This window comes from Sparus aurata, chromosome 13 (assembly GCF_900880675.1).
Source record: "Sparus aurata chromosome 13, fSpaAur1.1, whole genome shotgun sequence".
In the NCBI taxonomy this organism is placed as follows: domain Eukaryota; kingdom Metazoa; phylum Chordata; class Actinopteri; order Spariformes; family Sparidae; genus Sparus; species Sparus aurata.
Genome location: NC_044199.1, coordinates 7,333,546 through 7,357,666, shown reverse-complemented (window position 1 = coordinate 7,357,666; position 24,121 = coordinate 7,333,546). Strand labels below are relative to the sequence as shown.

At 41.5% G+C, this 24,121-nt stretch overlaps 1 protein-coding gene across 5 annotated transcripts in view; it reads right to left on the bottom strand.

Moving 5' to 3' along the window:
• Positions 1-14,176, bottom strand: part of LOC115593785 (RNA-binding protein Musashi homolog 2) — a 263,938-nt gene extending 249,762 nt beyond the window's left edge. For all 5 annotated transcript variants that reach the window (XM_030437449.1, XM_030437448.1, XM_030437451.1 and 2 more), the window contains exons 1-5: positions 13,965-14,176; positions 13,470-13,510; positions 13,022-13,103; positions 12,287-12,371; positions 126-167 (exon numbers count right to left, since the gene is read on the bottom strand). In XM_030437449.1, coding sequence (XP_030293309.1) covers positions 126-167; positions 12,287-12,371; positions 13,022-13,103; positions 13,470-13,510; positions 13,965-14,026 — 312 coding nt within the window. In that variant the 5' untranslated portion in view covers positions 14,027-14,176. The remainder of the gene's footprint in view (positions 1-125; positions 168-12,286; positions 12,372-13,021; positions 13,104-13,469; positions 13,511-13,964) is intronic.
• Between the last annotated feature and the right edge of the window lie 9,945 nt (positions 14,177-24,121).

Sequence of the window (24,121 nt, the reverse complement as noted above, 5' to 3'; positions counted from 1 at the left end):
CAATAACAAAACAGGCAACCGCTGCCTCTTTGTATCTGCTGTGTGAGCACACAAAATTAGGTAAGCTGGTGACATGAGACATAATCATTTTCTTTGAGCAGGGTTAGTGACCAATTTATTCTTACCTTAGGCTGGGCGCGACGGGGAAAGGCAACCTTAGGATCAATCTGAGGATGAGAAGAGAATAGCAAAACTGTTGTTAAAAGAGAAAGCAGGGATATTTTTAAGACAGGGAACAGCTGTTGGAAAATATTTCTCAAACTCTGAGCCTACAAAGGGGAAACCAGACCATTCACATAGTCACATTCAAAAATTCTCTCCGGTTTTCGAGAAGAATTGCTTGTTAATAGCAGTAATACATGTTCAAAAGTTAACACATTCAATGATAACAATTTATTGAAGCCATTAGGATTTACAAAAGCTGCATAATCAGCCTGTAGTGATACAGTCTGCTTTTTTTGAATCCGAGAAGTATTTTCAGGAGCTACAGCTGCGTTCAAGAAATGTCAAAATTATTGCGGTGGCTAATTAAGTGCACATGAATGACCCAGCAAAAGTGATAATGAGAACAGAGAAAGGATGATTTTTATTTTTTGTAAGTCACTGGGGTCTGCTAGAATCATTGCTCACTTTTGTCGGATCTGACGTCATTGTTTTTCCTCCCTGTGGTTTAAGGTTAGGGCATGTTATTTTTTTTACAAAGAACAGGCTGGGTCATGGTTATGGTTAGCTTAATATCCTGCAGTCTGTTTTTTTGTGGGATGAAGATTTCTCTTGCAAGAATGTGCACTGGCTTTGATAACTTGGAAGCGAGTAAAACAAACAAAAGATGAACTTTATAACATTATAGCGGTGCAGTTGAATACAATTAAATAAATTCTTAAGGGCAGTGTGTGTTCCCACTATGCACTTCTTCTGTGAACTACTACAGCTGCTACTATTTGTCGACTGAAAGGAGAATCCACAACTATTTTGATAATCGATTAATCGTTTTAGTTATTTGTTTTGCAGCAAAGTCATTGATTCATTTTGAAAATAATGTTTGGTTTCACTTTATGTGATAATGCATTATAAATATACTTATAAAGCGCCTTTAGTGCTTTGTAATCATTGTTATAAGCACTCATCAATAATGCTTAAAAACAAATATCCTAAGTCATTATTACACCAATGTCAATCGTGCATTATAAACATTAATATTGTGGATTACACTGAAGTAATCCATTCATGGTATGGTAGTACTTTACAGTGTTTTGTATGCTTTCTTTGCATTGACTTAATCTGATTTTCAAGCACACAATGACCTGTTCTATATGTGCTTATAACCAGCTGGTCATTTGTTTGTTTCTGTGCTTGTTAAAGTATTTGACACTTGACCTCCTAAGTCATTATGAAATGCTTCATAATATGTGTTGCAAGCAAATAAAGATTCAAACAACAATAATTTGAACTTTAGGCACACTATCATTATAGATAATTGGTATGTTTTTAATCCATTGTTGATACTGGTGTCATAATGTGTTGTAATACTAACATATACATATATATATGTATATACATATACATATACATACATACACACACACACACACACACACACACACACACACACACACACATATATATACACAGAAAGTGTTACTCAATTGTTTGTTGCAGCCCTAAACTACCATTCATCGCTTTGTGCACTAACAGGAGCATATTAGTCAGTATGATAGTTCCTACGCTAAAACAGCCAATCTTTTAAATTTATTGTTGGCCTATTACCTGACCTGGTTCCTTATTAATAATACCGATGAAGTTATTTGGCACAATAACTGCTGTGACTACGAGTTAAGTTTGTTAGGACTGTCGCTGTGCAGACCTTTTGCTTGCACACGCTTCAACAATTTAAATCTTCACTGACTAATGTTAGTACACAATTTGTTATTATGAGGATTTGAAGACAGCTGGCTAACATCACTGACCTCATTACTTACTGTAGCAAAAATCTTTCTACAATTGATGGAGCTTAATGACACATTCTAGGCACAGCGTTCATTGCAGTGGGCAAGGTACCGAAGGAAAACTACATATTAATTACTGCGACTGTGTGAATTAGTCTCAATACGAAAAACATTGGCGCTACCCACTTATCTTCTAGTGCTGCCAACTGATATACACTGAGAAAAAGAACCACGTCTGCTTTAAAAAAATTAAAAAAAATTAGCGTGGAGACCAGCCACGCCATCATTCTGCTGGTCATGGTTGCGGCGGGGAGAGGCTCGCTTTTTATTTTAGGCAGGAATGGCTGATTGAATATGACAGGGAGAAAATGAGAGTCTGAGGCCGGTGACGCCTCCAGATATTGCCAAATAACCAGGAGGATGCGTCAGATCAGCCTGTTTCTCCATCTTGTGCTTGTTATCTCATTAGCTTCATTTTCCTCGTTAATTCGTTGGTATGAAGGTATGTGGTCATTGCGCTTAGAATGACAAGGAACTATCTCAAACAGCAATGTTCTATTGTTCAGTATGAATGGAAATTTCTCCCCCTTAAAACACTAACAGATATAATGAGCCTTGTGATATAGTGTTGCTCATTAGTGTCGAAACATAAAGCCCGTTTCACGTTGCGCCATATTTTGCAGCACAGAGATATTTACAATAAGTGTACCAATTCTATGCATTCATAAAAGTTACTCCTTCAGCACAGATGGACTTATTTAAAGACAAAAAAATGTATCTCTTCCCGCTGCGAAAAACAATGGAAAGAAAATGAATCGAGGAATGCGAGAACAAAAACACACCATCTGCACAGATCAATTAAGCCAATGACAATGACTGTGTTTTAATGCGTTTGAAGGGAAACCATGATGTGCAATGTCATTGTCATCTTTTCTGTCAGTCTCAGTTATTACTGTTATCTTTCCAAATCAGGTCAAAATGAGAAATGAATTCAATAACACCTGGGTATGGCAACCCCGCTTGTAATGAATTTCATTTAAAGATTTGTTTTAGCACTTAGCCCCCAGGCATAACCAATTCAAACTCAATTATTTCGTGCGCCCTATTTGAGCAAAGACAACACATTATGCTTTGAATACCAAAGTCCTTTACTTGGTAATGTATCTTACTTTTTAAACCCATACAAAAACATATCAAACCTCATTTCATCATACTCGCATAAACTAATTGTTTTCCTGTCCTGCTGAGAATTCCCCATTTACTCGGATGTTCCAGTTTCAACATGCACGAGAGGGCGCTTCAACGCGGCAGCAATGGAGGTCATATAGCTTCCTGTCAGTTTAAAATATTACAATTATCAAAAGGGGACCGTTATGTGCTCAGAAATGTGTTAAAAATGAGGCTGTGATGCTGCAGATTGTTTAAATCACACTCGGAGCAACGCAACCAAATTAGGCAATGAGGACTTACTAACCAATCCTTCTGAGAAATGCTGTAGCAGCACCTTTTTAGGTCACAACTTATGATGAATGGCTCCTTTGAGAAATTTAAAATGATGAGGAGGGGAGGTGAAGCAATTGTTTCCCCTCGGTTTACACATTCATATGCATGTGATTTCTATGGTGAGCGCGCCTTCGTGCTTAAGGGCTGAGAGCTAAAATATGCATCAGCCTTTGCACTGGATAACCGTGCCATTGAAGCGAAGATTATGCTGTCTCAGTTTCACCTGATACTTCCTTCCTGAAACATTTTTGTTATGTAACACACACACACACACACACACACACCATCAGGTTTGGGATCAGTCAACCGGACCTTGGTAGTGCACTTGTTTCAGTAATTACACACACACACACACACACACACACACACACACACAAACACACACACACTCAGTACACACAGCGAATGCTATTTCACTCAAGTCTGTTTTCATCTATCAGTGCCTTAAAAATGTTAACACTAATTTAAAAATATACCCATTTGGGATTTACCTGGCCTGTTTTTGGTCCATTTTGTTTTTGGAGAAAGTACTTCTACTACTTCTTAATGGGTTAAGGGGAAAAAAACCACTCTTGTCCTCACTGTGCTATGAATTTCACTGTAATTTTCACATTCTCCATCTACATCAGCTTAACGCAACAAGTTTAGGCACACTTTCTTTGGTTTGTGGAAATGGGTTTGTGTGAACAAATCACAAGCTGATGTAAAAAGCTTCAGAGCACACATGTAGCAAAAGAAAAAAAGCACATTAAAACATGCCAGCATGCAATCACTTCTGTAACATATTCAGGGGCATGTACGGCTTTTATTGACATGGGGGCCATTGACAGATTGAAACACATTAAATCACCATTTCTCATTACTTCTTTAAAGGTGCTATACGTAAGATAGCAGACTCCAACCAGCTAACTACAACACTTGAGCTAACATGCTAACAGTCGCTACAGCCACATATAGCAACAGCAAAGTGTATACAGCGTTACACTATAAATATGCTGCCCGCTATTTGTTTGGGTGACCTTTGACAGATGTCCAATTCTCACACATTGGCCCTTTTATTAACACAATAACATTGTCTTACAGTTTTTTATATTCCTGTGGTGGCATTTTTTATCTGCCGGTTATGTCCCACTAGCTGCACAGCTAACTGAGCTAGCAACTCAACACAACAGTTGAACCAAACTAAGGTCCCGCATCTCACTGAGGAAGATAGCCAGTCATACTTTAAGATAACAAGGTCGCCAACCCAGGCCCCCTTTCTATGCATGTACATGAACATACTGACCATCCTAAACAGAGGACACATAACTACGGTGTGGTCAGACCTTCAGTGCAGCTGCAGCTGTATGGTTAACAGCTAGTAGCAGTAAAAGTACTTTATTAACCCCCCTCTAGGGAAATGTCTATATCATGGAGACATCACAAGCAGTTCACACAAACTAAACAGCACATAAATATTTAGAAGCCTGACTTAGAGCTGATTGAACAATCTGCTCTGAACATGAATGTGCTCCACCTTAGAACATTACGTTTTATTGGTTGCCAGATTAGCTGCTCAGACGAGAGGAAGCCAGCACTGTTAAGGAGGTAAAAACCTAGAATTTACCTTTTGTTGATAATTCTCATACTATGAAAGAATAAAGGTCATTGTGAACTGTAGACTTTGGGAAGAAGCACTGATATAACCTTTAATCTAAGTGATGACGCCCATTGTTTATTAGTAACCAGATAATATTCACACTTATGAAGCTAGTTGTCGATTGATTTAACAGTTGAAAACCAAAAAGCTGACCTGCTCTTTTAAATGCACTATTTCCTCTCCGTCAGCACTCATTTTATCACTCTGGTGTCAATGGGTTGCGCTTGTGTTTTTTCTCACGGTTGGTTGATTGTGAGTCATATTTGCCCCGGTGGTGCCGACTACTTTGGCTGTCGCAGCTGCTGAGTCTTTTGGCGCACAGGTAGAGCAAACAGGCCAGGTAACTTAGCAGCGGCGGAGTAGAGCTAGCCCATCCGCTAGCTCCACACATCACTCGTAGCACACTCCAATATCAAGGGATATGATAGGCTGTTTAAGAGCCAGGGCGATATGAAAACTGTATTCTCACTTTTTTATTAGAGACTATATATATTATAGACATAATATAGATGTTATTGTAGAAAAGGATGCTCATGGTGATTATTAAAGATTTCCCGGTGAAGTTTCCATTTCAGTGTCATTTTACTCACACAAGAAAGTTTAAATGTTAAGGAGTAAAATATCCTGCCTGTTACACATATTTTTCAAAACTGTTTGATAACCACATTTGAGGGTTAATTGCGAAAAATGTGTGCATATTGGGAGATATATCGATATCAGAATATTGGTATAGGAATCAGCCCCCAGAATCAAGTATTGGTCAGGCGCTACTGTTTGCTGATGTTATGTGGTAGGTCTAAAAACTGCAATAAAAATGTGTGAGCCAAAACAAAATCATAATTTTAAACTTGTGCCATGTCCAATTCACATTTGCCTCGTCACTGTGTCTTTGTGAGAAAACAAAAAGGTCTTACAAGATGAGTTAGGGTATGACTTCTAGCACTAAAGCTGTCTGTAGGACGTATTGGTTCCCTTTTTCCCCCCCCATCGATTGAATTACTGCAACCATCTAATGATACCTGTTATGTACAATTGACTGGCAGCCCCTAATGTGATGTCATTTTCAAAGGGCTCTGCAATTATGGCGTGTGTGTGCCATTCACAAAGTGAGCAACTCGGATAAAATCTTAAGCATCAAACCCCGTTGCCATAGTTCGGTTCATGGGGAGCATGAGGGCAGTGACATGCTAAAGATGCACGACTGCTGAAGCATCTCACACAGATCTATGTTAAGAGCTTTCCCCTCAATCCGGAGCAAAACTAGCCTCTCCAGTGGAGCGCTTTCAAGTATTTGCACACCTTATTCCCCCTTTACATCACCCTAACAAGCCTGTTTCAAATTAATAGTTTTGGATACACCTTTGTTACATGATGAAACATGAGCTCAAGCAGAACGAACGTGGATTTCCTCGAGACATCATACAACCCGATATGTCAACGTAATAAATGAGAACAGACCAAGAGGATCCCCTCCAACCCTAACCCGCCATCTTTTATCTCGCGCAGCCTTTTACTACAGGGTCTCTGAGGGCCGCCTCTGCATGCGACTGTGGGAGATCGGGGCAGAGAAACAGCCTATATCTTATGTTCACATCTTACAAAAGGATTTCATATATTAATGCGGCTCCTGGGTAAACTCTCTCCCCCTCTCTTAAGACATATCTACACTCACATGATGATGTGGCGTTTAAACTAAAAGGGAAAAAGGCTTATCAAAGCTTGCAGCCTCTCCCAACTTAAGAGCGCAAGCGGGTCCACAGGTGTGCGTGTGTGATACTGGCGGCGCAGACATGAAATTAAAACATTAATGTTTCATATCTGTGCTGTCAATCTTTTACCGATTTTGCGCCGTGGAATAACATCTCGAAAAGGCAGTTTGTTATGCCCCTCAAATCAATAATGAGAATTTTGCCAATGTCACGCTCAACAAGCAAATTGCCCATCTTCTTTTCTGCTCGCAAAAAATATGCAACGTCATTATGAGAATAATCCAGATTCGCTGGTATTACACGAGATATTACATTACCGCCTTTGACAAACATCTGATGTTCTGCATGTGCCGACGAGAGACAGATACAGCGCGAACTAATAACGCCTTCAGCCATAATTAACTGCAGAAGACAGAGCACCTGCTATACATAAAACAAGAGCAAGTCAGAGTTCAGCTCACTGATTTGACTTCACTTCCAAATCCTATCTGATGATTATGACTTCGACGGGGCCAGAACAGCTGCTCCTTCGTGCCTTTTCTCCTCCTTCCCCCCTCGTGTTGTTTCCTGCCTCACCTAAAAAACATGAAAACTGCAAGTGTGTGCTGACCCGGGGGTCACTTCATAAAGGCTGGATTTACCCCAAGACCACATAGAGTCTTACAAGAGAACAATGAAGATTGAAACCATGTTTACGTGGTTTAAACTATGATGAATGGCATCACATTGTCAGGAGCAAATCCATATTTCAAATACAACCCTCGCTTGGTGCGCACATAGCCCTGATAAATACTTGATCAAGTATCTTTTTGTTTATTTTTTTTTTTTTTACATAAAACAATAAAATAAACAAACGCCAACCTAGAATCAATCCAGTGTTAATCTCTCAACTGTTAATTCTCAAATGCAAAAATCATGTACTATTCTATCCCCTGTTCGTACCAGCCTGCCTTGAAACATCTTACGGAACAGATGCCATGAGTTGCACATTTCTAAACTGAACAAAGCATCATGAAAAATGGTAAATATGTTCTGAATTACCAGCATGTGTGTTTTGAAGCCCCGGGCTGTGCTTCCCCATATGTCTCATTCACATTCATCCTAGTCTGAGTGTTTTCATAACCGGACAGAAAGCAGAGCACAATGTGAAAAAAAGAAAAAGGAAAAAGAAAAGGGACGGAGGAGGAGGACTGTGGCGGTGTGTCCATCTTCATGCATTTTGGCATTCTGGAGGGTAGTTATATTGATTCCATCGCCTTTTTAACCTCAACCTTAGGGAAATGTTATGTAATTGATAATCCTTGACTGAAATTCCTTCAAGTGCCTGCATCGCACATGCCTTTCAACCGATATTACTAAATAATAGCGACTATAATCCGTAAATTTTTCAGAATATTAAAGCAACATATCCAGCTTTATCTGCTAGATAAAAAAAAAGAGATAAACGAACAAAGAAAGGGGGGTGGAAATGTAAATTAGGTATGATTTCCACTTTCCCTGTCCGAACAATAGGACTCAACTTGTCCGCAGTCCCAGCACCTCCGGCCACTCGCTCCTTTCAAGGTTACTGGGGACAAAAACACGGGTAGGGGGTTCATTCAAGCACAGCAAAAAAAAAAAAAAGTCGGAGGCTTGTATCATACCAACATCTGCAAACACATCAAGAACCAGCCAACATTTTTGCTGGACCGGTTCATTCCTTCCATTACTGCTGAGCAACTTTAGATATAATAGATCCAAACGCTTGATAATGTGAATGTTAAAGATATACAAACGCGCAGCAGATACGGCCCCAGTGACTAATGGGGAGAACAACAACAAAGACAGCCGCCTTAGGTTTGTAATCTCGTATCGCTCACTGACGGATAAATACCAGCACATTAGCAGCGAGGAAATATCAATTTCTGCATGTATTCGAGTCAACTGGGGCTTCGGTGTGTCAATTAGACTGCTGGGCACTCATCCTATTATGATGTCCAGCAAAAAATTAAAAATAAATAAAAAACACATGGCTTCACTTGTTGTTCATTAAGATGAAGCCACTGGCTATTCCTATTATTACCACAGGAGTATCATCGATATAATTCAGGTTTGGCAAAAACAAAGCAAAATAAATTAGAGACAAAAAATTTTTCATTAACATCAGAGAGAGAAAAGCAAATCTAATTCAGCTCCAGAACTTTTTAAATATAGTCAACGTCTGACATGATTAAGCTAATGGTCATTAGGAACTATTTATTTGGGGCAGCCTGGTGGCCCGAGGGTGTAAACGCTGACCATGTAACCCCAACGGCCTGTGAACCAGCCCCAGCCAGGCCTCCCCCTCCTCTACACTCATTTCCTGTCAGCTCTCTCCGCATGCTCTCTAATAAAGCCCCTAAACTTTAAACATTTCTAAAAGGAAATCCACTCCCATAACATATGGATTTTTTTTTTTTTTTTTTTAGAAAAAGATAATACCTGACATACGTAATGATAAATATAATATAAAAGGAGTTAAACAATAAGCCCAGAGTGACTTCGCCGATCAACGTGAAGACAAAACGTGGAGGAAGTTTAGAGAACTTTGCTGTGCGCCAAGGCTACAATTCAGAGAAAATGATGATAGGATGTCAGACCTTAAAATGTCACTTTTCAGTTCTCAGGCTGAGGTGCTGTCAAGTCTGAGGAGTATGACATAAGTCTGCCAAATGTGACCTATAGCCAACAATAAGTGTGAAATAGCACAGTTGTTTATGTTCATATCTGTAGCTTCTGTAAATGAACATAAAACAGAAGTGTCTCCGGGGCTCAAGTTGCACTGTTGCACCTAACTTTTTTTTAATTTAGGTCCAACCCTAGCACATCATTTAAGGCGACCCAATAATGTTGATTATATTTCTTAACACATTATGTAACTAATTGTAAACAGGAATACTGGTTCAGATAAATGTTTTTGGTTTTTTTTTCATTAAAAACACAGCACATACGACAAGAAATGGCAACAAATTAGCAAGTGCTGATGTTTAAATGTGCTGAACAAGGTCAAATAAATCAAACTCAAACATTATTTGGATATTTGTAAAAACAACAAAACAACATGAACTGACATAAACGTTTAAATATATTTACAATGTTTATAATAATTTTAGATTTTTTTTTCCTTTTCCTATGTTTAGTTAGACTTTATATCAAACGTTTTTTGGGTGCATATGCAACCAAGTAGCCACAACATGGAGCCCTGGTCTCACTCCAGCATAACACATAAACAAAATAGGCCAACAATATTCTACACTCTGATAGTAACATTAACACTACATATACAGTAAACTGCAGGCGGAAGTTTCGTAACTTTACTATAGGAAGAGAGAATCGAGTACTTTCTCCTATGGGTAAATAATTGCAGTCAATAAGTCAGACGCAACGCAGAAGTAGCAGCAGTAGTTGGAGACTGAGCAAGAGGTCATTAAGTTCAATCCAGCAACTATCTTAACAGAATCATTAAATATGCACAGGGAATTTAACCCTTCCCCGTCTCCACTACTATCAAAGTGCCCTCGGGCAAGGCATTAAACCAACAACTACTCAGTTAATCATGCACCAGTAAAAGGCTGGAGCTGTACCAGCCAGCTCCCAGGTATAAGTACATCTTAACCTCCCTCACACCCCGACCTTTACTGTATGTATGTATGTATGTATGTCTGTCTGTATGTATGTATGTGCTGTCAAGTTGCCAAAAAGCTATTGATTCAAAATGTCAAGCTTAAAGTTATCAAAATGTAGATTGTAAGTCACAGTATGTTTGTTATTGTTACTCCTTTAACCTGCTTACACACATACACTCTCTCTCTCCTCTACAGATGTCTGCAGGTTTTGCAATGCAATCAATCCAACTGATCGATTATTTCACTGCCAAAAACCTTGTCTACCCTCTATAACCACTGAATCAAAACAGCAGCACCACTGTATCTCCTCGTTACGCCTTACAGAGCTAAAGAACATCTATGTCTGACACTGACCCACCTGAGACCACAAAGGACATTAACCGCGAGGATCTGATTGGCTGCATTTATGTAATGCCTTCTCACTTAGTGTCATCAATAATATTGTGATGGTATGCGTGTCTTTTTTTCCCATAATGGCAAGTAACTCATTTTAAGACCAGTATAAATAAAAACCCACAAGACCATTTAAAAGAAGTAAGGCCTCCATCAAGGAAGCTGGTTGTGAATCCTGGCCCAGAAAAGCTCAGGGCTCCATAAAAAATAAACAAAAAAAACAATAGCAACATTACTACAAACTTTGCAGTTGAAGGAATTGGAAGGAATACAAAGTAAGGTCCACTCCCCAACAAAAAGCACATTTTCTCAGCTGCGTGCCAATCACACTTGAGCTCAAGAATGTGATCCTGGCGAACAGCAAATCTAAAAAATCGGCGTTACTCGTCGAATCGCACACAGATCGTGCGATTAAGCACTACTACCCGAGGCACAAGCTGTTTGTTTTTCAAAATCCTGAAAACTATTCCTCCGTCCAGGTAGCACACGTCCCCTCAACTCTTGCATTTCAAAAAAAAAAGATGCCGGCATATCTGGATATTACCACCTACCGAGGAGAAATCCCAGGCAGATATGATTTCAGATGAACCCTGTCTAATCCATCACTCCAGACGTCTTCTAAAAATGACTCGCGCTTTTAATTATTCATCTACTGACTAATTTCAAAAAGGGAAGTGGAATCCACAATGGCTCAAAGTTATTTTTCATAACTGAGAGCGTGGGCGTATGTCTGTAAATCAACGGCAATATTTATTTATTTATCTAAAGTCAAATCAGGCGATTATCAAAAGTTACACATGCTTTTATAATGTCATTGCTTTTACGCTCCTCTAATCAAATTGTAAGACAGCGGCGAGAAATTAGCGAGTGCGTGATTTTTGTTGTTGTTTGGAAAGTCAATTAATTCCGCTTTAGTTGACTCACAAAAGCAAGAGTTCTGCTTCTGACATCGGGGCCCGTATTTCTTTTGAGGGGGAAACGTTGTTTTCAAATCTATTTTTCACACTTACAGTATCAGTGCATCAGGCGTGATACAATGCAATATCTGCCGGGTCAAACAATAGCGAGGCAGCAGGGCCTGAGACAGCACGCCCTTCAGTGGAACATGAGATATGTGCACGCCGCACATGTGGCTGCAGCGAAAAGAAGGGGGCGTGTCAGCCGCCTGTTCACTCACAGAAGTGAAAGTGAACACGTATAATATTCACCCTCTAGTTGTGTTTTATTGCTGAGCTGAGCGTTGAAGGGCCCATCATGCATTTAGCCTATATACGGCACATGACCTTGATCCACACAGCATTGTTAACCCCCAAGAGGTGTTTTCCCTGCGAGGCCCCTCAGGGCGGTAAAAAAGAAAGAGCCACACAGTTACGACAGGGCAGCACAGAACCAAAACAAGGCACAAACACTTATGTAAGTGTAAGTAATGAAAAAAAAAAAAAATGAACTCACCGTCTTTGAGTCTAATTCATGGTGTTGTTGAGCTAAGACTTTATCTACACTGGCAGCATCTGTAAACGTAACAAACCCAAATCCTCTGCGGAGAGAAGAGACAGAAATAACAACAGTGTTACAATGCATACAAGGTGAGGCCAAAAACACATTTTGTTTATTGCAAATATACATACTAAAATAAATATATATGTAGGCATATATATGTATATATATATATTGTGACTTGCAATCAAGCTGCACAACAGCAGCAGGAGGAACACTATTTCCCGTGACCTTATTATTGTCCCAACAATTCTGTGTAAATGTGCCTTATGATCCACATTATGGACGTCCTGGAGCAGATTTGAGACGGAAAGTGAGGACGCGGCTGAATCGCCCGCGCGCCCGTTTGTAACAATAACGAGACGACAGCACACCAACATTGTGGTGCAGTCACAAAGTCAATGTCAAATTGCATTCGGGCTGCAGCTTTACAGCAGTGAGCATTTAAGCTTATCTGGCTCGCTGTGAAACCACACGCAGGCGCGCGCGCACACACGCGGGGACACACACGCACACCGGCGCGCGCGAAGACACGTGCGCGCGCGGACACAGAAACACACACACACACACGCACGCACACACACACACACGCACGCTGGATTAAACACTGAACACGGACAAAGTGAAGCGATATCGCCGCATGCACTGGTGTGAGGGGAAAAAGTAGAGGGAGCCGCGGAGGCTTTTTACCTTGAGCGTTTTGTCGTGGGGTCTCTCATCACCATACATTCTCTTATTTCTCCGAATTTACTAAAATAGTCTCTAAGGCTGTCTGTGGGTAGAAAAAAGAGAGAGAAAAGATGTCGGGTCATTTTGACAGGAACATATGGGCATGCTGTTGTCACTGCATTTGCAACAGAACACACACACACACACACAGAAAGAAAAAAAACACCCCGCGATGCGCTTAGGGGTCGAATAGAGGACTTCAGATGGACGGAGATCAAAAATAACATCGTGCGCACACACTCTCGTCAGATATCCCATACAGTACGGTGCACATTCGCACATACACCGCCAAAGCAAGCACCAGGCAGACAGCAGGCAGAGGCAAGCCGACAAACGAGCACTCAGTCCACAGCGACACAAAACAACAAGAAATCCCGAGACAGGCTGTAAAAGAGAATAACAGTCTCACCTGGTGAGGTTTGCCAGCTGAGGCCACCGATAAACATTTTACTGTAAGGGGAAAACACAACAGAAGTGAGTCCAGATGTCAGTTCGGCCATTTTGACGACTAACTACTTCTAAAAGCGACCTTAAAGGATAAAGGAAGACTATGAAAACACATTCGCGCTTTAGTAATTACAGTCTATCTCCGCGAAAAAACAGAAGAAGAAGGGGGGGGGTTGTTGGTGGTGGTGGTGGTGGCGGCGGCGGTGGTGGTGGAGGGGGGGAGGCCACTCTCGCTACATTTTTAAAAAAAAAAAGAAGAAGAAGAAGAAGAAGCTCGGGGTCTTTAAAACTGCATCTGGAAGGAGACCCGTGCACGGTTTCAAGTGCGTACTGTGGGGACGAAATCCGGCACGGCAGTCGAAGTCCTCTCCAAGATGTTGTAACATGAAGAGAGAGAGGGGGGGAAAAATCGTACCTCGGGATTAAATATATTTAGAAAGACAAAAAAGATTCTTACCCCGGGTCATGTTGTGAATCATTTAGGCTTCCGGATGTGGCTTGACTCCCGTCTCCTTCCATATCTATTTCAAACTATAGGCTGGGACTACAGTCACAGTGACAGACACACACAGATACGGGCAGGAGATATGCAAAGCCCCGCTATGAGAATATTACTGAGCCGGGAATGAAAGCGTCACACGTGGGATCAGCTCAGCCCCCTGCTCCCTCCTCCCCTCTCTCTCTCTCTCTCAGCGTGCTCTACCTTGGCCCACAGGGGGGCGGAGCCTGCCTCTGTCACCTAACCAATCCAATTGACGTCAATTCAGGCAATCTGCAAACCAATCCTCCGATTTGTCATTTAATTAAGCAATAAGCCACTAGAGGTGAAAGTGGCTTATTGCTCTTCTAAACCAGTGGACACACATACACACACACACACGCGCGCACAAAAAAAAAAACTTTATCTAACAATTCTCACTCTTAATTAGCTCATATTGTTATTGTTAGACTGAGAAGCAAACCTTTGCATGACGGAAGCAGCAGGAGCAGCTTTTAATCATTAATTAATGTGGCTTGTTATTCTTCCACCGTGCAATATAGTCCCTCACCAGGAAGTAAAAAAAAACAAATAAATAAATGAATAGATTTTTTTAAAAGTGGGGCAATCCCCATTTGCATGCTTATATTTAAATGATCCCGACTGTTATGGCTCACAGGTGTTCTGTTAAGAGAGAAGGGGAGTTTCATTCAGCTAGAAGTGGCATGAAATGTGAGGGAAGATGGAAAATAAATATTCTGCATGGCTATTATACTACTATATAAGTAATAATTATGATGATAATAATAATTTTACATTAACAGACAAAAAGCCAGACAGCACGATCAAAATTACAAAAAGGATAATAACATACCCCGTGTATTACATCAACACACATATGGGTCAAGAGTTTATGTTTATAATCAAACAATAATTCTTGTACTCGAAACACAATATATAGTATATTTAAAGTATATATAGTTTTTTAACAGTAGTGCTGCATTGCATATCGTTGCAAAATGATATGTCATACAGTACATGTAGCCAATAAGGGGTCACTTTTGGTTAGGGAGTCTTACTAGATCTGCATATAATGTGGCGCACCAGCTTTATCAATCATGCTATTGAACCAACAGTGCAAGTCTGTATTGATTATCCATGTTACATATTACATTCAAACATGTTACAATGGCGATTTTTCAAATACAGCTCAGTATAAGCTGAAGGTCAGTTTAAAAAATAGTATTAAACGGGCAGCTGTGGCTCAGGGGTAGAGCCAGTGTTTTGTTATCAGAAGGTCGCTTGTTCGATTCCCCTGGTCTGCATGTTGCATGTCTGCAAGATACTGAAGCCCCAAACTGCTCCTGATGTGCTGGTCGGCACCTTGCATGGCAGCCACCGCCATCAGTGTATGAATGTATGTATGCATCACTGTAAGTAGCTTTGGACAGAAGCGTCTGATAAATGCCGTAATGTAAATTATATAAAATTTCAAAAAATCCATATCTGTATTAAAGCCGTGAGGGGGTCTGATTACTAGAAAAAGTCTCCAGAGCCGCACGATCTGTGTTCAAATCCTGCTGTGAAGGTTCCCTGACCAAAGATGCTGAATCTCTGTAGCTGACCCCGCGGTCTGACCTTTAACTGCTACAGTCATTATGAAAGCCAACAAAGAAATGTTCCTACGGGGATCAATAAAGAATGGTATTCGCACACAAGGTGTTGTAATTACAGATACTCTCGTGTACATGACCTATAATGAGCTGCCAGCCCTGCCCTGTGCACAAATGCATGTGGAGATAAGCTGACTCTGCCCCCTCGTGACCCCGAGGAAGAAGAAGAAGAAGACGAAGAAGAAGCAGGATATGAAATGGACGAATACGTGAACGTGCCTGACACTTGCTGTGGGAAAAAAAAAATTTCTTATATACATTATCAGCACAGTATTCTACCAGCAGCACATAAAGAAAAAAAACACTCATGTACAAATTATGCTTTAAATGACGCATTATACGTTTATATCCTGCTCCGATGGCTCACAGAGTCACAATAGATTCTATATAAATGCAGTTTTCCATTAGCACATTAGCATGAGAATACTTACAACAAACCATTCCTGCATGAAACGTGACTACTGATCGTATTTCATTATTCCCATTCAGTGAAGGTTTTTTTTTTTCTTGAATAGGCTTCTGTGTGCTGACTGTTCAGGGGCACAACCAGAGGGAATATTCTTATCTGGCCAGGCAGCATGTTTTTGAAACAATGACTTAGATAAAAACCCCAAATAGCAACATTTTCTGACAGTTTAACAGCTGAAGAACTCCGTCATTAGTAAGGGGGACACTCCACATTGCTGCTGTCTGTGTCTTGGAAACAAAGGTATGGAAGCAATTTGTGGCAATTCCTTATAGCACAGGAGTGTCAAAGAGAATGGAAATATGACACCTCGCGTGAAACGCTATTACTTACTCTACCTTCCATGCACTGTGGTTTTCTGTCCCATGCCGTTTTGTGATGCATTAAAGATTATCTTCGTGTTGCATTTGCCTCTAAGTTGTCAGACGTGTGGCAGCGTCCTCACGCTGGTGGATGTAAGAAAAACCGTATCCACTCAAGCAGCTGCAGACGGGGAAGAGTGAGAGAGAGGATATAAATTGAAGAGGAGTCGGAGCTCCGAGGAACAACAGGCTTTAAAGCCCATCACAAGGTGTGCAAAAAAAAAAGAAAGAAAAATCACAGTGGATTTAACACATGAAGAGCAACTTCTGTTTTATGCTCAAATAAGAAAAAAAAAACGCTGGGGTCCCAAGTTTCACGGTGGAGTTGTGAAATTATTCTGCTTTGCTGAACATTGTTATCACGGCCTTTTTTTCTAGTCACCGTCGTTACACCACAGAAAGGGTGCAAGTGCAAACGTGACGGAGGAGTGTGACGTTTTACAATATCTGATCAAGGGTTGTGAGAGTTTGAACCCAACACAACCCGACGCCAGAGCAGATCTCTCTCAGACTGGTGCCAACATATCAGATTTCAGATTTCAGCTTTCATATCTGGGTCAGGCTTCGGGCCCTCTGGATCTTTCCCTTACAGGGATTGAGGAGGAAACATGTATAGATTTTTTAAAATTGAGAGGTGTTCTCCTTTTAATCTGAGCAGCCTCCAGTGCCTGATGAAAGTGCCTAGAGTGTTTATACTTCTTTAAGCAACTTTGGGCACCCTGACAGCTCTGCTTTTTTGGAGCAGTTGAGCGTGCAGTATGCCTACTGGGGAGGAAAGAGAAGGGTTGTATTTTACTACAAATTACATGCGAGCACATCTCCTATGAAAGTGATGCTAATGGCATCGCGGTATCATAACACATCACGGCTTGGAAGCGTTTGTGAAGGTGACAGCTGCTGAAGACGTTTTGATTAACGACGAAGACGAAGAATTTCAGGCAATAGACTCATTTTTTTTTTTTTTTTTTTAGACTCATCTGTGCCAAATCACAATTCACTGTGTCGCAAAGGGGGAAATGCACAGATTTCTGAAATCATATAGTGGCGTCAGGGCGACGGCAGCAAGTATTTAGGGCTGAAAGCTGAAGCGCCCCTCAATAGAATAGAGAGGAAACTCAGCATGCAAAAAAAAAAAAAAAAAAGCTTGTAACTAACCGAGCCTTTGCATGAAAACTGGAGGATTTGGGGATTGAGAGAGAAGTAAAATTGATAGTGTGTGAAAGAGCTGAGGGGAAAAAAGAAAGTGAGAGAAGCAACAGACTCGCTGGCAGTGTTATGAGATGCTGTTTTGAGAAGAGGCATCCTGTTTCCTGTTGCAGTAATCACTTTACACCCCTTCGAATCTTCACTTGACCTTGGAGGAATTGTTCGTGGATCACTTCAACCCATTTTCCCCGCACAGATTGCTCCATATAAGCTGTGCGCCGAACACAAAATGTTGTTTTTTTTTTTTGTTTTCCAATCCTTAAAATGTCTGGAGACGTAAATACTGGTGATGATAACACTGCAACATATTTATTTTGTGAAAGTGAAACTTGAACTTCACAGGGATTTAACATTTGTGTATCTAATTTGCATAATTGCAGAGTGTTGTAAGCATGCACTGACATGTGAAAGGATCCAATATATATTAATCCAACGCGAACGGAGAGCTCAGAGTTGACGCCTCCTGTGGATTCGCTTTTGCATGTTACTCGAACGCTCCTGAGAGGCTGTTTGGATTTTTTTGTGAATGATCTCACATTGATCACTGTGAATTGAGTGATCTCTGCTTATGCTTTTAGGAGGGGCCCCTCCATCAGGGCGAACATTCAGAATCTGGAGGAGAAGCTGTGGAGGAAGGCTGCAGATGTGAACAAATTGTCTCCCTCTAGTGTCCTCTTCCTTTCAGTTTCTCTTCTCTGCCGAGCAAAAAAGAGAAAAAAAACAAAAAAAAAAGAGGCACCTCTCAGACTGCAGGGAGAGCGAGAGCCAAGCCGAAACATGCATAATTGACAGTCCTATTTCAGGAATTAGCCACCCACCAAACTGCGGTCTACCTGCTCTTTCATCTTCGCCTGGAATAACTTAGCATCTTATGAAAGTCTATTTCAGCCACGCAGGATTATTTAATTGCAAAAAAGTGAGATGAGTTTAATAAATAAAATGTCCCATCATTGATTGGTGAGGGGTCGCCGTGTGGAAGACCTTGTTGACTGATCATGATTTTGCGAGGATTACTGGGAATGTGCACAGTTGTCAGGACACAGAGAGGCTGTTTGAAGTCAGATCAGTGGGAAGGATGTTCTGGTGATGAGTGATTTTTTTTTTTCTTCCTCCCCCATTATGCCTTCTGTAACTACGCAAGATGAGTTAATTAAGCCGTGCCAGAGGCTACACACCGGCGTTCCAGGTAAGATGGGCCGCTGTGATATTCAGACATCCACATTATTAAAATATGAAACTGTAATATTGACTTTTTGAAATATCTAAAGACGAATAAGATGGCAAATTATCCTTGCAAATTAAAAAAAAAAAAAAAAAAAGCTGTAATCCCTCGTGCCAAGTGCCTAAAAACCTGGAGGTAATAGATCGTAGCACCCCAGGGGACTACAGATCCCTTAGAGTTTAACAGGATATGCAAACTAAACCCCCAAAATATTGCATGCACGAAAACCATTTTCAAGAATGAGTGTCTGGCTGTGTTAAAGGGGCGCTGCGTAGTTTTGAAGAGGAAATGCTGGCAGAATACAAACAAGCTGTTCTCAGAGGAAAATACTCAAAGCTAGAAGGGTGGCAGGGTCCGCCACACATAAACAAAGTAAAACAGTATGAAACTGTTTGTTCATTCGGCTTTATCAGTATCGAAAAAACAAAGGTAGTTTGTTTACGTTTTTTCCATGAAGATCTTCCTCCTCTGATGTACAATTCCTACATAGTGCACCTTTAACGATACAGACCCCGCGACTGGATCTGCTTCCTTGGTCCCCACCATGACAGGACCATTTGCATGCGGGGGCCTCTTCAGACCAATCAGGCTCCAACACAAGTGGATGATGACGACATCATTTACCTGCTCCACTGGGCTGGGAGATAAGCTTGTGCCCCCGCTGCTCCCTGGAATGTTTCGGGCTGCTGTTTGCACGACTCCAGAGAGAGCTGTATGTCACAGATGATGACGAGTGGCATTAAAGCGCCGCGAGGAGCCGTCCCATCACCTGTACAGTCGGGCAGCGGGGGGGGGGACTGAGAGGTGGGGGGGAGAGAGAGAAACATGTGCACGGTGGCCTTTCGGAGGGCGTTGTTAAGACAGAGGAAGCGGTATATACCCTTCTGAAGGTGAAACTGCCCACGTCATGTGAGTTATGTGCGTCTTCTTTGAATCTGCTGAGCATTATTTTGAAAAGTGAGCTGTGTTTTTTGTTTTTTTTTTTCCACTCTCTGAACCACGTTTTTTTTTTTTGCTGAGATCCTCCTCCGGACAGCTGTGCAGCATGCTCTCTGGTTTATCATGCAAATTTACAGCACACACTTCAGATTTCCTCTTTAGCGCGGCGTTAAAACAGACTCACGCATGCACGCAGCTGCAGCTGCAGACTCACACACAATAAGCCTACAGTTTACGAGCTCAGCGCCCTGGGTTTTTCGGTCACTTGTTCTCAGTTTGTTTATACGAGTGCTGTGCCTCACATATATCTCTAAGAGTGGTACAAGAGGAAGGCCTCCATGGACAGAGCAGCTGAGCAGTCGCTCTCTGTCTCCTGGCTCATTCTTTGTTTTCAACCCGAACCCACTCTCCCTCCTTTCCTTTTTACTTTATTTTGCCTCCCCACTAACTGGCTGCCACCATATATTCTCTCAGTTGCCAACCACTTCCCTATCCTGCAACCACTGACCTTAACACTGACCTTGCCTTGTCTGTGCCATTGAGACGAGAGCGAGAGATACCATATCCTCAGCCCCCTCCCTCCCCCCCAACCCAACCTCACTATGCTGCAGGGTAGAATTTTGCCTGTCTCATCAGTCTTCCGGTTGCTGGAGTACACCTTGTTATTTCTTCCAGATTCCTACACGTTTCGCTTTTCAGCTGATCAGTGGCCAGACGGGGTGGGGGGGGGCAACATTGCTCTTGGCTCTCAGGAGGAGCGCTGGCATATACATGGTCCACAAAAACGAGCGTTTCATTAGGTGTACATTAGGCCGGCGGGTTGCTGGTCATCGTGATTGTCCCGTTTGATGTGAGATAAAGGTTCCCCCTGAGTACTGTGGGGCGCTATCCTTCATCTTTTGCTCTGACTTTAGTTGCTCTCTTATCTCGGGCTTGGGGATGATGTCCTGCGAGAAGAAGATTGGTCTAGAAATGTAAAGATAAGTCCACAAATTTGGAGACAAACAGCCGTAAGTTTTTTAGAGGGTAACAATTTTACACATTAGAGGGTCGTTACAAGTCTTGGGAAGTGCTACCGCTTGCATGGAAGCCGTTTTGTGGCTCCAGAGGACAAGTAATCCGATGAATTGGCACTCAATAGCGAGGCTGCATCGAGTTTTGACAAGGTGGAGGCATGTGCGGAATAGAGAAGCTGATATTTCTCGTTGTGCTGTATTGATTTTGATGTTTTAGGCGCCACGTGTGTTGCTGCTGTAACTGCTTTTCATAAATCTGGTGCCTACATTGCCCACAGTGCCACTCAGCCACTGAGTGACATCACCGGAGGGAATCGGATTACAGAGTGCTTCCTCTGGAGCCACAAAAAGCTTCATGCTACTTTTCCCACACATAGTAGTAGCTCTCCACGTGATCTGAAAAAAAGATTTGAATGTGCAAAATTGGTGGACTGACCCTTTAAGTCCATTTATTCATGTTGAATTATCAAGGTCCTGTCTTTGCAGTTAATTCCTCGTGTATTCCAAAGTGTCGTGAGATTTTGACCTTGAAACATTTTTCGGAGGCATGTTGTGCCTTGGTGAGGCCACCGAAATCTCTCTGCTGTTGTTGTCATGTTTTGGGTATAAACATTCATTTCAGTCCCGCCGCCACAAGAGGGCACTTTGAGCACATGCAATCAAAAAGAGGAGCTGATGTCATTTGTGCTCATGTGTCTTTCTGTCTGCTCGTGGAGGTGGTGCAAAAAAGTAAGTGACACATCTCTTGTGTTCCTTTCGGGAGTGGCGAGTCTAAAAAAAAAAAAGAGAAAAGAAATCACACCCCGGTTCACCACCCACAGTGACCGTCTGGCCTCTCTTATCGAAAGGGAGAAGATTGTGTGACGTCCGCAGGCTGCTGCAGAAAGGGGAACAGCTCGGATGCAGGGGCTGCTTCCTGCACGCTCTGTTATTTCTGTTGTGCAGTCCCCCCAAAAAAAGAAGTTCAGTTCCAAACTTACTCCAAACTGTTAGCTTGGCGGAGAGCCAGACTTGTAAGCAGTGCTCCTCAAAAAAAAAAAAAAAAAAAACACAAGAAAATTGACTTTTTCAACACACACACACACACACACAAAGATGAATAAAGAACACATACACTCACCCACCCTACATGGTAATAAACGCTATGCTATTAAAGCTATTCCATACGTACGAAAAAGCTGGGTGATGTATGAAGCCGATGGGGGGAATTAAATGCGCAAGGACACATGAGGGCAGCGGGTATAAAGAAGTACCCTGAGGTTGAGTCTTATTGAGTGTGGCTGAGAGAAAGAAGGCAGCTCACTCAGAAACAAGCCCGGGTGGAGAGAGAGAGAGAGGGGGGGAGGCATGGCAGCCGTAAATGATGCTCGCCTTCTACACCTTGTCAGTTATTAGGAGAAGCCAGAAGAGAAATCTGACATGACTTTGTGTTGTCTACAGAGAAAATAATTGGCAAGCAGGGCCAACGCACTGGCACCTATACAATGCTGTACTGTACTTGGAGGAGATGTTTTGAGGTTGTGCAGCTGAAGAGAAGCAAAAGGATAATATATATATATATATATATATATATATATATATATATATATATATATATATATACCATGTTAAGTCTCCTTATGGATTACAATGTGTGAAATACAGCAAAAGAGAGGGAAGACGATTCAGTGGTTGTATTGTTTCTTCTTATCTCTGTAGTTAAAAAGTAATATAGATATCAAAATAGGTTCCTATCTATTCCCTTCCATCTTTTTTTTTTCTGAGAAAAATATAATAAAAATGCTCCAACATGAATTCAGTCAGAAATTGTACCACATCCTCACTCTGCCTTTTGCCCTTTTGTCACTTAAACTAGGTCTACAGTAAAAAAAATCAAACTATCTGGCTATAGTGGCAGAAATGTATCATTTTGGAGGACGTGTTGGAATAAATTCAATAAGATAATCATTTAATAATCAATGAGGGGATGCGAGTCAAAGGAGAAGCGTAGACTTGACGTGGGGGGGAAATGAAACCATAGTTATCTTTTACTTTGGGACTTGAATCAGGCGTATAAATAAACTGCACGCCAGCCGCAAGTTTTCCTTCTGCTCCGGCTTCTAAGCTATAAATACACACAATTTATTCAGCAGGTGTTTTTCAGTATGAAGGCTGGCGTGCAGATAAAAATCATCACTTATTTTTCCGCTCGCTCTTCCTGACTTTTTATTCCTTTTTCTTCTTATTCAGAAGAATGTCAAGATTTGATGTTTTGCACTTTCCAGGAAAAAAAACCCTCCAATTGTCATCAACCACATAATTATACATCTTTGTATCCAGTTGTGAGGTCATTTAAAAAAAAAAAAAGACATTCTCTAAAGTCTCTTTTTGTTGGCCCTTCATGTGTGATCCACGGCCAAACTGGCATCAGATCAGATGTTTATTATTCACAGTCTGGGTGTTGACGGTGATATTTTCGCTCTTGTGGCTGAACCGCGGGGTCACCTGTTCGCCGGACTCGCACCTCCCTGCGCCACACGCCGTCTGGAGGATCGCAGATGTTTCAGCATGGGAGGTTTTCTCACTTCCCTTCAGGACATCGACAAAGATCACATAGCTCTTAGGCTCTTTTCCATGTCGTATATAGATTTCTGCATGTACAGCAGACTGTTTCACGCGTCCACTTCCTCACCACATTGCAAAAAATACTCCACCAGAAGCAAAAGTCCCCATTCATAAAACTAACTGAATAAAAAGTGGGTGAGTGTTATCAGCAAAATGTCCTCAAACCATCAAAATTAAAAGCACTCATTATGCAGTAAAAATCCTAAAATGTTCCCTGTCATAGTTTGACTGTTATATATATAATGTTTTTTCCTGGATTGACATCACTGCTGCGTTAATGTTAATGTTGCATTTTACTGCTGCAGGTGTTCGAGGTTGAGACAGTTTTATCTACTTTTTTATATTGCTGGGGAGCCTACAGCAAATGAATCATCTTCCAATCTAAAATGTTTTGTCCTGCGAGAACCACGTTATTTTTAAAACGCTCAACTTTTCCTGAGCCCGGAACAAACAGCTTTGCGATGATGCATTTTACAACTTAACCGAGAGGGCCCGTTGGAAAACAGTTTATTTGGTTCAGAGGATAAAAATGGAAGATTCAGTCGTTTGCTACTCACCCTCATGCCGACGGAAAAGTTGGGCGGAAGTTTCTGGGGCTTCACAGCAAAGCAACACTGCAGGATTCTCCTGAGCAACTGAAGTAGATTT